The 14,122-nt window shown below is 42.3% G+C and overlaps 1 protein-coding gene across 8 annotated transcripts in view; it reads left to right on the forward strand.

The window, feature by feature from the left end:
- The window catches only part of KIF5C (kinesin family member 5C), a 159,714-nt gene that overhangs the window by 101,764 nt on the left and 43,828 nt on the right, over positions 1–14,122 (forward strand). For all 8 annotated transcript variants that reach the window (XR_015146033.1, XR_015146034.1, XM_086352621.1 and 5 more), the window contains 4 exons: positions 2,577–2,752; positions 7,916–7,984; positions 9,607–9,813; positions 11,971–12,117. Coding sequence is in view for 6 of the 8 variants with exons in the window: in XM_086352621.1 (XP_086208747.1) it covers positions 2,577–2,752; positions 7,916–7,984; positions 9,607–9,813; positions 11,971–12,117 (599 nt within the window). In the remaining 2 variants the exon portion in view is untranslated. The remainder of the gene's footprint in view (positions 1–2,576; positions 2,753–7,915; positions 7,985–9,606; positions 9,814–11,970; positions 12,118–14,122) is intronic.

Consider the following 14,122-nt stretch of genomic DNA (forward strand, 5'->3'; position numbering starts at 1 on the left):
TTTTTCAGCGCAAGAAGAGGGCAGCTTTAGGGGTAGTCAAGCCTGTGGCTTTGGTTACAGCAGGTCACCCACTGCTAGGCTGTGGGGTTCATCCCTGACTCCTCCTTCCACCAAACAAATGGAAATATGCACTGGATAACTCCTTGGAAACAAAAAAAGTGAAAGTCATTCAGTTGTGTCTGACTCTTTGTGACTCTATGGACTGTAGCCCACCAGGATCCCTTGTTCATGAAATTCTCCAGCCAAGAATATTGGAGTGGGTAGCTATTCCCTTCTCTGGGGGATCTTCCTGACCCAGGGATAGAAGCTGAGTCCCCTGCATTGCAGGCAGATTCTTTACCATCTGAGCCACCAGGCAAGCCCCAGGCAACTCTTTAGCTGACCCCAGTCTCACGATATCACTGCCTCTCTGGGCATTTGGAACCTAAGAACACAGGGTTTCGGATGTCTCTTTCAGATGTTTTTAATATCATTTTTCTGGACTTTGGCTGAACTGGCCTGTGGATAGTATGACTATATTCTGCCTGCTTTCTGGTCCAGTGCAATTAAGAATTTCCTCTTTATTAAGATTTAACTGGAAGATCAATTCATACTGCTCTGGATTGCCCTGTTCATAAATTTCAGAAGCTAGAACTGAAAAATTAGATGTACAGTCATGATCCAAGTGGGAGAAGGACATTTACAAAGTGTTAATGGTGAAATTCTCTAACAAGGAACAGAATTGGGAGGTAGAGGTGAAAGAGAGCTTTCAAATTTTAGTATATACTCTATGGTTAGAAAAAGACACATATATATTTTTATAATTTTATATTTATAATGTTTTAAACAAACAGAAAAACAAAATTTGGGAACTAAATAGAACACGGTACAGCTTTTATAGCCCATGGACTTAGCAGGCTGTAGAGAATATAGGTGCTTTAATTGGATGAAATCCAGTCTGCACACTAAGGTTGCTGATGGATGCTTTAAACCAAGAATTGGAACTGAATGAAATATTGATTTGGTTCAGGTTCAGTTCAAAGGCTACTCTGATATTCTGGTTTTGTTTCAGGTCAATAATTTTAGAAAAGGGCTTAGGTACAGTACAGTCTGGTTGAGCTTTGGAAGAAAAAACAGTTGGCTCAGTTTTATATTCAGCAAAGTAATAATTTATTCCAGGTTTTGCTTCAAGTTGCTGCTTCAGATGGAACTGTGATATCAAAGTGAAATCATTGAGTGTTGATTTTGTTTGAAGTGGAGGCCTATGGTACCATTTGGTGTTTATCGAGTGAGATAATGGAGTCTTAAGCAATAAAGCTAACCCATCACAAAGTGCTTGGTTTGTATTGAGATAAATGTACACAGTCAGTGTTCAGGGGGGTTTCTCGAGAGGTAATGTATACTGTTCATGAAGCCATGGATTAGGAGTTACATTCTGTCGTTTGTCTTTGGGTGTCTTTTGTTGTTGTTTTTTCTTTGAGAAATTCCCTCTGGCTCCGGACAGTTTTCCTGGGGAATTTCCACAGAATGCATTTTACAGGCTGAGAACCGGGTGAGGCCTGGAACGGTGCAGACGCTCACTGATTGTAGCAAATTGAGTGTGAAGCTGATGGTAAACATTGTGATGGAAAAGTATGTTTGGTTTTGGTTTGCTTTCCAAGTAGATATTTAAGAGAGACAGTTGAGCTGAATGGTTTCCATAGATCCTTTTTTTTCATTCTGTCTTTGCAAGTTGGTTTTCTTGTTGGGGATAGCCCTCGGCCGGTTTAAGAACTTCCCCTTTTCGCTCAATTTGCATAGTCACATTTGGTACTGTTTCCTTCGAAGGCGCCAACAATGCTCCTCTGCAGACTGAGAAGCAGGGAGGAGTCTGCATGATATTCTCGGTGGGCTGCTTTTTCTTTTCTGGGACTACCTGATATCACAGGAAATTATTCTATTTCAACTTTCCAGTCCGCCAATTAATTCTGACTTCCTGGGGGAGAGAGTGGTAGTGGAAGAGTGTGTGTGTGTGTGTGTGTGTGTGTGTGTAATGTCAGTCAGAGTTCCTGGGTCCTGGGGCCACCCCAACTTCCTCCTTCAGAGTCAGGGATTCTCAAAGCGTGAATATTTGGGCCCTACAGTGTTCTGTTAACAATGGTGAATTTGTTCCTTGATTTGGCTGTTGCTGTTAATGAAACAGTAACCTAATTAATTGTAATTAGAGTGCCTCAGAGGTCTGCTTCCCTTTGAATCCATCACCAAAGAGAACATGATTCTAGTAAAGCCCCAGCATATTCCTCAACAAAAGAAAAATGTTTGCAAAAAATTCTGGGTATCGCTGAAAAGTTGGATTAAGTTGAGAGCTTGCGTGGTTGATGGAGCGAGTTTACATCGGGAGCAAGGGGGTGTTACGTAATCTTCCTCTTTATACTCGTTTTGGTCAGTTAACTACGACCTTTCTCATCAAACAGGAAAGCGACAGACTATTAACTTTAAACAGCTCCTCATTGTGTCCTTTATGTCTTTTTCGTGGAGTGACTGTTTTTGTAACTTTTTCTGGAGGGCTGCACGCTAAATTTCTTCAATGCCTAACTCCCCTTGGCTGTGCTTTGCAGGAGAAGCTGTGCCTGAGGATGAACAGATCAGTGCTAAGGACCAGAAGAGTCTAGAGCCCTGTGATAACACCCCCATCATAGACAACATTGCTCCCGTGGTTGCCGGCATCTCTGCAGAGGAGAAGGAGAAGTACGATGAGGAGATCTCCAGTCTCTACCGACAACTGGATGACAAGGTCTGTGGTCAGAGTTTATAGACCTCACACTGGTACAAAAGCTAAAGGTAGCAGGTCCTAGACTTACTGGCTGGAAGCAGCTCGAGCCCCATGGAACCTGATGTAAGACTGAAGACTGTGTTCAGTCTTCCTAATGTGTTCCTAATGCTTACCCTAGCTCTTTATTGGGCTGTGCTGTGTGCTAAGTCGCCTCAGTCCTGTCTGACTCTTTGCGCCCCCATGGACTGTAGCCCACCAGGCTTCTCTGTCCCTGGGATTCTCCAGGCAAGAATACTAGAGTGGGAATGCCAGGCCCTCCTCCAGGGGATCTTCCTGACCCAAGGATTGAACCAGCGTCTCTTATGTCTCCTGCATTGGCCGACGGGTCCTTTACCACTAGCGCCACTGGGGGAACTGGATTCACGGGGAATGGAAACTTTCATGGAAATTTGATTGAAAGATTGGCCTCGGCAGACAGAATCTTCACATCTAGAAACTGGATGGGACCTTATCATAGCATGAGGGTGGAGGGTGAGTGAACTTTGTTTAATTCTCTCTTCTTTTCTTCTCTGGGCTTGTCTGTCACCTCTTGGAAATTCCAGCAATGTCCCAGCTCTAGGGGCAAAGGTGGTGGCTCCCAAAACTCAAGTGTGTACTTTGGTCATGTAGCTCTAAGGTCCGGAATGAGGAGCCAGTAATAGCATCAGTAAGGGGCATCCTCTTGAATGAAGTCGTTTGGATATGCTGATTAGGGATGTCCAATTTCTTGGCAGACTTTTGGGACTCAAAGAATCCTGTCTGTGCACAAATTGGAATAAAGGAAGAGAGATCTTGGAGAACACTGTCTCACTCATCCCCAGTGAAGGTCAGGTTAGGAATCCCAGAGGCAAAGGAAATTAAATTGATGTTTCACGTGACCTTGGCATATTGCCCTTGGAATACTTAAATCCTTTCAGTTCATTTCATCCGGGTTGCTGATATTTTTAATCTGATTTCATCTTTCCTGCTGTGGTTCAGCTCAGAGAGCTTGGGGACACCTCTGGCTTGGGTAGAATAGCTTTGTTATGTTAACGTTGTCATTAATCTTACAAGCCTCTTTCTTCTGAGTAAAGCTCAGAGTCTGGTCTCACCTTTACAAGGGAAATGTGACTGCTTGCCCTAAGGAAGCTGGTTCTCTTTGTGCTTGTGGTGCTGGGAGTTTGCATTATAACCACAGTGTTAAACTGGGGTCACCCTACCCTTTGGGTGACATATTTAATAAGATATTCATGCTGTGCGAGCTGGATTAATTACTTTTTAGGCACTATACATACTGTTACCCTTCTCTTTCTACTCAGGTATTTTATGTAAAACCTCAAACAAAGTGAGAGATAAGGGAGATCAATAAGTAAGTGAGCAGTCTATGTGGATTTTTTTTGTTTCTCCAAAGAAATGTTATTGTTGAAGCATATTGCAATGTTTTTTTCTCATTTAGAATTGAAGAGTTCGTTTTTAGTGTCCCCAAAGAATCCTGGATGTGGGGTGATAACCTGATTCTGCTCTCTGTTCTCTACGAATAGAAACCAAACATGGTTGGAACTGGGATCTTTTTACCCTGGTAGCATGAGGATTTTTCATGGATCTGAGAAAACTTTAGAGTCTTGAATTCGGCATCTGAAATGTAGGCAGTGCCAGGCCTTGGCAGTTTTCAGTTGGTAGCTGGCAGAGCTGACCCTGGAGCTCTGCCTCCTCATTCCCAGCCTAGGACATTTTCTGTCACATTCCTTTCCTTTAGTATATGTTTTGAAAACCCTGGTAAGCATACATTTTGAGATTAGCATTTGTGGTCCATCACAGGGTGATGCTGAGAGATCTGGGAAAGGACTTGAGCCCCAAAGCCTCAGCCCGGCGGGGGGACACCAAATCTTGTCATGCCATTTGTATCTCTACCCATGGATGGCCTGGGTATGTCTTATCAGGTGTCATTTTTTTATTTGTCTGCCTTTTAAAGGTTCTAGAAGCGATTTCATGTTTCTGATGATGTTGATGGTTTGATACTTTTAAGAATACATGAGTTGGGACAAGGCACCTTCATAGATTATTAGTGGCAGCACTGAAAGTATCTAGGTTTAGATAAGATGCTAGCCCAGGGTGCTTAGATGACTTACATCGCCTGGAGGTGGCAGAGCTACAATGAGCTTACATATCTTCTGACTCCCAGTCCAGTGCTCATCCTATTTTGGCTTCAGCCCTTGAAATGAGGAACTTGTCAGTCCTAATGAATTTGTCTAGAATGTGCTGGAAGAAAGATTCTATGTGCTCTCCTTCCCGCTGCCCACTGTGTCCCTCTGTGCTGCCCCTCCAGGGGTCGAAGGACAGGTGCTTTTCTAAGGCGGTGCTGTGTGATGGAAAAGCAGCCACTTTAGAGTCAGTCCCGTGGCTTACCAGTGCTGAGACCTGGGCTGATGCCCCATCTGCTGAAGTTGTGTTTCTTACCTGCAACATGGAGCTCACGTCTGTTACTTCAGAAGGTTGCACTGGGGAGTAAAAGATTCCAGGACATAGCAGATGCTCACTAAATATTAGTCTCTTTCTTTTCTGTCTTTTCCCTTTGTTTAAGGGAGAAGCCACATGATGGGGGTATCCGAGGGTGGGGGTGAGAGGTGGGCTGAGAGCAGAGTTGTTAAGACAGGCAGCTTGGCACTGGCACTGTCTCTCATTCCCCATCACCTCTCCAGTGCTTCTGTACTGATGGAGATGTAAGAGCGGAATTAAGTGTAAGTAGGAGTTGAACTGATGGTATTCATGGAATCATTTCACTGAGCACCATTGCAACAAACACATCTTTGTCATTAAGGGTGACCAGTAACCTACTGACAACTCACTTATTTCAAATACCAGAATATTTTCTGAAAAGTGTCTGCTAATCCATTATCCAGACCAGATCTTAACAATTGGCATCAGAGTGAGCATGTATAAACATATTCTAAAAGATGCGCTTGAATGTATAGATATTGACTGCACAGCACATCTTCCTCTGAAAATTTTGAAAATTAAAAAAAAAAATCACAACAGACTATGCTAATTCCTTAGAGAAGTTTCCTTAAGAAAGGGTAAGTGTAGGTTTGGAAATGTCTCTGACATAAGCGATTCATGTTGTTATCATGTAGTCCTTGGTCATCATCCTTTCCAGACAGGCTAAGGGCCCTTGATTTCTCATGGTACCTCAAACATAGCCGCCTCTCAGCCCCTCACCCATCAGGAGTGAGCCCAACGTCGTCAGGCTTTGAAATGAACACAGTAAAGCGCTTGAGCCAGTGTTCTGTCTCTCGTGATTTATATCACTTGTAGCCGTTGCTTATACATCCCAGGGAAGAGGTGGCAGCTCTTCCACGTTAAACTTCTTGAGTCTTTCATGTTAAGTTGTTTAATATTTGTGCGCTGAGGAACATAAACACTAAAACTGTTCCTGGTAACTGACATTCTAAGTTTATATAGAAGAAGAGAAAATATGTCCAACATGATAGTCTTCTAGTTGGGGAAATAACTTTTTTTTTTTTTGAGAGAGAGATTTCACTTACTCTGGTATAATTTCCCTAATTCTTCTGCCAGAAATCTGACTTCAAGAGGAAAGCCATGAGTATTTTTTAGAACCATTAAAGAATTTTTAACTTGTAAAAAAATTTTCAAAACTTTGGGGTAAGATGTGCTATGGAGTCCGTATCTATACATTTAAGTGCATCTCTTAGAACCTGTTGACACAGGCCTGATGCCAGCTGTTAGGATCTAGTCCACGGATAATAGATTTCTAAGCACTTTTCAGAAAACATTCTGGCATTTGAATTTTCCTATGTATAAAATAGTTGAGTTGGTGTTAAAAAGTTCAGTAGAAACACGATCTCCCTGAACAGAGAAATAAGCCCAAAAGATATTCTATACAAAGGAAAAGAAGACACAGCCCTCATAATATTAAGGTTAGAATTTTCTTGCTCTGTGGAAAGCATCAGGCTGTGATACTGGTTAACCTGATTTAAGTGGATGAACTGACACAACCAAACAGGCAGGAGAGTATCCTGGGGAAAACTGAGGTCCTGCAGCCCAGGCCCTTGAATTTACCCTCTAACCCCCACTCTGGAAAAGGAGGACAGCGCGGTACAGGTAGGTGTCTTAGGGGCTGCTGGTGGAGACACCTGGGCAGCTCCTGGCACAAAGAGGAGCACAGGACTACTGAACTGGACTGAACTCTGCTCGGGGTTTAGACCCCAGAAGCGGCGTCACACAGGATGTTCTCTTGCTCCTAAGGGAGAGGCATGTGGGAAGCCGCGCTGTCTTTCTGCACAGGCTGCGCTTCACAATTTCCTTTGAATTCATGAACACCTTTGTAACCAAAACTGAATCTCACGCGGTTAGGCGCTGGCCGCCTGCCGCTTTGGACCACGTCTAGGGAGGGGAGAGGCGGAGCTGCTCACACTGGGCCGTGGGAGGCGGTAGCTCTGGCTTTTGTGGCAGCAGCACCTAGTGGCAGAAGCTGAGAGCAAGAAGAGCGGACTAGCCTGTGGGGAGATCCTTGCCCACTTCAGTGACACACAGAAACGAAGCGGTCGTGTTTCTGCGTGCCAGCTTCCTTGAGGTTTTTTCAGACTGGTAAGAAATTTAGCTCCTAATCAAAGGCAGCTCTCTAATGCCAAAGATGAATTCTCTAGTAAATGTTTCCTAGTCTAAGTAAGAGGTTTGAAGTGGAAATACTGGTCTCTTTCACCCGTCACATGGCAGTGTTCCCACTCACGGATGTGTTTGACAAGGTTCGGGATGCGTACCTGTTATAGTACAAGTGGTTAGAGATTCACGCCCTAATTTTTTGAGCTAGGAATTCACTGTTAACATCTTTGAGTTGGAAGGGATAACTCCAGAGTCCCTTTCAGCTTCCAAGCCCTACATCGCTGATTTCTGGATGAGAAGGAATTGAGTTGAATGTGGAGGATATTGATTTCCCCAGAATATCTAAATGTTTCATCGGCTGAGAAAGGTGGGTGAAGTCGTATTTGAACCAACCTCTCATCTGCGAGGAGGCACCACACCATTTGCTTCATCTTATTAACAAGCTTACAGCTGGCATCCTGTATCCGACTGCCGTCCATCGAGAAACCAGGCTATCAAAAATGACATAACCAACCACAAAAAATTAAACATGATGTTTCGTTTCAGGATGATGAAATTAACCAACAGAGCCAGCTGGCTGAAAAGCTAAAGCAACAGATGTTGGATCAGGATGAGGTAAAGAATGCAATAAAAATTTTTCTGCAAAGTTCTTTTATGACTGTCTGTTGTGGCTATTCCAGAAATTTAATTTGCAAAGAATTTTTTAAAAAAAATCACTGAATCATGGAAATTTCTTGGTAGATTTCCTTTCAGTGGCTGCTAAAAGCTGATTTTAGCTGAATTTAGGAAATAAATGTCTGACTTGGTAGAGCTCTAGGGTTTTGAGAGTAAGTAACTGGTTGCTACACAATCTCTGAAGAGCAGAGACAGAGGAGCTTGGTAGTGGGGCAAGGATGATCCTGCTTCCTCATACCCGGGGCCCAGCACTCCTGGTTCATTCCATTTCAGCCTTTTCTCAGCTTTGCAAATCAGGTAACTCAGGTCTTTGATATACACCATGTTCTTGTGCTGTCTTGTAGGGAAAAAAATACTCAAAGAACAAATGTAGAATGTAGAGAAGAGGAAAGCAACACAAGATAGGGGTCCAAGCACTGTGTTAGTATATATGTGATACACTTACAAGGAGGCAAATTTTTTTCAGTCTCTCCCTGGATGGCACTCAGTTCTCTAGTAGATGTCTTTTTTATGTTGTATTTTTGCCAAGTATTTTACAAACAGGAACCTAAGCAAAGAACAGGTAGCCAATCTATCAAATACAGATGGTTCGTAATTCCCTTGCAGAGGGCCTAAGTATGTTTTCTCTTTTGTGCTTTAGAGTGTTTTCTGCTTTGTTGCTAAAATGCTATGGATTGGCTCATATGATACAATTATAGCAAGTGGCTATGGTTCATGGCCCCAGTCCCACCCCTCTCATAGATGTAACACACTCTCTCACCATTTTCTTCTCTTCCTCTTTGTTGCCCTTCATCTCTTTAGGACAGTGATTATGCCCTCTGCACAAACATTTCTCTTGGCAGGAACCATATTTAATTGATTGTCCTCTTAACTATAGTTGAGTCTTCATTTGTTCAGCGTTTCCTGCCCTCTCCCTCCCATTCTGTTGCTGTGCATCTCCAACTTCGTACAACTGCTGTGATAAGCTTTCCTTTTTGTTACAGTAAAGACTCTTACTATTTTTCTATACTGTCAAGACAATATCTGTTCACTATAGGCAAATCAGAAAATACAGTAAGCACAAAAATAATGAAAGTATCCATAAAGTCAGTCATTCACTTTTTACTAGTGTTAATGTGGGGGGCAAACTCTTCTGTAATCTATGATGAATATTAAGAAAAATTAGGGACTGCTCTTTTATACTGTTTTGATTGATTCTGAAATCGACCAATTTACAATGTGAAAAAATGATAATAGTAAAAAGCCATGTAAGTATTATTATAGTCCTTGGAAATTACTCCTCCTCATCCTTTGTTCAACATGTGGAATAGCCAGTCAGCTAAAAAGTGTAATTCTTGATCTGTAATCAGTTCTTGGAATTAAGCTTATGCAGCTTTAAATACGAAAGAAACAGAAAGAAAGAGAAACATATTTTCAAGACAACATGCTGTCTTTTCATTTAGCATATGGTTTCTAGTTATCCTGAGCTTTTTCAACTTATTTTCTCTAATCTTTGAGTACAGCACTGAACATAAACCTTTGAACATTAGCGTCACCAATTCCATGTCATCTAATTTCCCCAGCTTTTAGCTTCCACGAGAAGAGACTATGAGAAGATTCAAGAGGAGCTGACACGTCTCCAGATTGAAAATGAGGCAGCCAAAGACGAGGTGAAAGAAGTTCTCCAGGCTCTGGAGGAGCTGGCTGTCAATTACGACCAGAAGTCACAGGAAGTGGAGGACAAGACCAGGGCCAATGAGCAGCTGACAGACGAGCTGGCCCAGAAAACGGTTGGAGCATTTGTGTGTGGGGGCGGGACTTCCTCGGGTGCCATTCCTGTACTTCTATTGATATTTACTGACAAGACACGGCATAGCACGGCAGTTGGCTGAGTGGTTTTTCAGTGTTAGGCCCAGATGCCTTCTGTGAAATCCTCCAATAATTGAAATAGTTTGTGTAAGTGACTTGTCCACTTGCCCCAGATCTTCATGTCAGGTCTGTTTTATATCTAGGGGATTTGTAACACCAGAAGTGATGCTTTATAGGATACTCAAGAAAGTGCAGACTTTGGAGCCAGAAAAATCCTAGTTAGAAATCTGACTTCACAACTGTTAAGCCTTAGTTGAGACATTAACACTTTAGTGTTCATTTCCTTATCTGTAAAAATGGTGATAGTAACATGTTCCTTTCAGGGTATGGGAGTTCGTGACAGTTTACATAAAACACTTAGCGTGGACCTGTGCGTCATGCTACAGTGTAAGCAGATAAATCCCCGAACATTGTATTGACGGGGAGCGTGCAAGGCATGGAGTCCACTCTTCCTGTTTACACCTTCCTGAATGCAGCCCGTTCCTTCCCCAGCGCTGCTTGTCCTCGCCTAGGACCTAGCTGTCCTGGTTTGTCTGTTGTCCTGTTTTTCAGCTAGTGCTTCGATCTGCACGTTTCCTAATTTTCAGAATCTCCCAGCGAGAGATACTGCTGGTTCTGCACAGGGAGCTAGTGGCAGAGGGCCAGTGAGCATTTGGTGAGGCGGCAGCTGGTGGAACGCATCCATTTTCGCTTTTTCTACTTGGAAGATGGGTGGTGGGCAGCCGAGTGGCTATAACCAGCTGCCCTTGGCACCTCAGTCCAATGGCCTGGTATCATGGGATTGTGCCCATTCTGCTTGGTGGAAAACCACCATCCTCCCAGCAAGGGGAAGTAGCAGATGGTGCAAGATAGTGCCGATCTGTTGACCGTAGATGCTGTGGATGGAAAACGCTGCTTATTCCATACATTCAGCTGCATGTAGGAAGGCTTTTTAATGTTTCCCAAGATAGGAACTACTGCTTCTATGGATTTTGAAAACAAAATGAAATAAGCAGTGGCAATGCCTAAATAAAAACAAAAATGAAAAATAGAAAAACAAAGCAGAAGTTACATAGGAAAGAAGGAGACTTAGATTTTTCGGGGCTTACTGTTTTCTGCAAGATTTTTTAACTAGTCTGTGGTATATTTGCTTCCCAAAACAATGAAACATTTTCCATGATACAAGTTTTATTTTCTGTCAGACCAAAGTACTACTAGACTAGTTTAGAATACTATTTTTAGTTTGATTATCAAGAAATACTCAACTAAAATAGTTGCATATGGAAGAATTACATAAATGTCTTTGCATTAACCTTTACAATTCCATAATTTATGCAGATTATTTTCTCTTTTGGCTGCGTTAATACCAAGAAACCAAAAGATGGCAAATTTGTTGATGTTGAGAGTTTGTTAAGTTAGGTAGTTAAAAATATATGCATATTGGTAGCATCCATGAAGAATGGGAAAGGGATGAATTTGTTAATGTTTGGTAGTAAAATGGGGTTTCTGATATGTATATTTAAAAGCCATCTCCTGTTGAACCAGGCTACATTTGAAATGTGATGAAGAGTGTCCAGTTCTGGTTCACTTGAAGATGGAAAGACTTTTTCTTGGTTGTTCTCTAAACTCATTAATGTCCCTTTGGGCCTTCCAGACCCATCTGTTATCAAGTCAGATGGGAATTTGGAAGTGGTCCCAGGGAGCAGGTTTGTTTAGAAGTGGAGGTGGAGACATTTGAAGGTATGTTTGTATCCTGAAGAATGTGGACTGAAACGGAACATCTGGTAGGTAGGATTAGATGTGATTACACATGATAAACATAGGGACTGGTTTTGAGCTTTATTTGTTTTTAATAACTTATTCCACTGACCTGGAAATTATCATCTGATATGCAGACAAATGACGTATCAGGCCAAGACGACTTCCTCTTCTTATCAGAGAATTCAGAGCTATACCGTAGTTTGGCTTAAAAGGACTCCTGTCGAAATTACATGAGAGGACAAAAGAACTCCACCCTACGTGATGTTATTCTTGATGACACTGTGTGTATGAAATTGATGGGTGGCCCTTTAAATCTGTTGTTAAAATGTGTATTTCAGACTACACTGACAACCACGCAGAGAGAACTGAGCCAGCTGCAGGAGCTTAGCAATCATCAGAAGAAAAGGGCCACCGAGATCCTGAATCTGCTGTTGAAGGATTTGGGGGAGATAGGAGGAATCATTGGTACCAACGACGTGAAGACTGTAAGCCAGCCCTTCTTTTATCCTCTCTACCTTCTCTTATAATGGCACGAATCTGAGCAAGCAAGGTCTGTGTTTATTCTCCTAAGTGTCCAGTGCTTAGCACGCTGTCTTGCGTCTGCTGTGTGCTTGATCATATTTGAGTGAATGAACGAAAGGCTGATTGAGTGACTAAGTAAATTATTATTTTGGTTAAGGAGCAGAAAAGAAAAATTACCTTTCAATTATAGGAAATGTCCTCAAATCTTGGTTAGCCTTCTGTGAGTTAGTTTAATCCTCAGAATTACATGCCAGTGTCACAGAGCTTTGGGATTGGATAGGTTAAACAAAAGTTCTACTCAGAAATGTTTCTCCCTTTTTTTTTTTAAAGTTATGTATTTATTTTTGGCTGTACTGGGTCTTTTTTGCTGTGTGTGGGTTTTCTCTAGTTGCGTTGAGCGGGGGTTACTTTCTGGTTGCAGTCCACAGACTCCAGGTGCACGGGCTTCAGGGGTTGTGGCCCACAGGCTTAGCTGCCCTGAAGCATGTGGGATCCTCCCGGACCCTGAATTGCAAAGTCGTCTCAACCACTGGACCACCATGGAAGCCCTCTCCTTTTCTATGAAAATACAACAGAATGAAGGTCCCCGATCAATCAGTATGAATTAGGAAAGCTTTCAGCTGGAAATTAGAGGATTCTAACGGTGGCTTAATAAAATAAAGCCACATTTATTATTCACAATATAAGAAGTCTAGACTCTTGTTATTCAGGTTGTGAGCTTCATCACCCGGGAATTTGTTCCAACTAGAGTCTCTCAGGCCCACCTCAGACCTACTGAATTAGAAGCTGCATTTTAACAAGAGTCCCCAGGTCATTCCTATGCTTCTTGAAGTTTTAGAAGCAACTTTTGGTGCAGGATCTCAGCAATGTCAAGGATCCAGTTCTTTATTTTCTTTCTGTTTTCCTCAGCCTATGACCTATTCACATCTGTAGATTTTTGTCTCTTGGTAGCAAGATAGCTTCTATAGCACCAATCATCATGTCTGAGGCAGAACGGGCTGTAAAGCCAGACAGCTTTCATCCAGGAGAGAACTATATCCCAGAAATCCCCACTAGGCATCCCCTTATACTTTATAGAGGCCAGAATTGGGTCACATGGTCACCCCAAGTTGCAAGGGAAGCTGGGAGAGCAAAGAGAAATAGTTTTACTACAGTGGGCTTAAACCAACCATGATTAACCCCTGGGGTGGTGTACATTAGTGCCATCGATAGCAAGGTTATAAGGGATGTGGTGTAAAGTTGTCTATGAGTTTAGGAATACAGGGAAACGAGAGTAAATACTGCTATCAATCAAGAACAATTTGCCACAAAATAGACAGGACATTGGAAAAATAAGAGTGACATCAAACAAAATAGCTCTCTTGAGGTATAATTGACATAAAATAAGCTGCATGTATTTATTTATTTGGCTGTGGTAGGTCTTAGTTGCCGCAGGCAGAATCTCAGTTTTGGCATGCAGGGTCTTGTTCCCAAGCCAGGCCCCTTGCACTGGGAGTGTGGAGTCTTAACCACTGGGCTACCAGGGAGGTCCCAGCTGCACATAAAGTATAGTTTGAGAAGTTTTGACATATGTGTACATTCATGAAACCATCATCCCCACAATAAGATAATGAGCATGTCTGCCACCTTCAAAAGTATGTGGGGCTATTGCTGGTCTCTCTGGTCTATTTCAGTGATCTAATCTTTATACCAGTACCATACTATTTTGATGATTGTTGTTGTTGTTCAGTTAATTACTGTAGGTTTATATGAACTCAAGACCTTCTGTGGAGTAGCCATTGATAAACATGTGTGGATTTTATCAAGCTAGGGAATAGTGTTATAGTATTAAACTTCTACCTCAAAGGTTAAAACCAAATTCTTGGAGTTTAGCCTGTTAGCCTTTAAAAGGCCGAGTTATACTTCAGTCTGCTTTGGAGGAACACTCAGGTTTTGAGTTGGGATTGTTAAATACTAGACAGGCCTCCC

Source organism: Bos grunniens, chromosome 2, assembly GCF_055505025.1.
Source record: "Bos grunniens cultivar Pamir isolate PY7600 chromosome 2, Bosgru_T2T1.0, whole genome shotgun sequence".
Classification (NCBI taxonomy): Eukaryota; Metazoa; Chordata; class Mammalia; order Artiodactyla; family Bovidae; genus Bos; species Bos grunniens.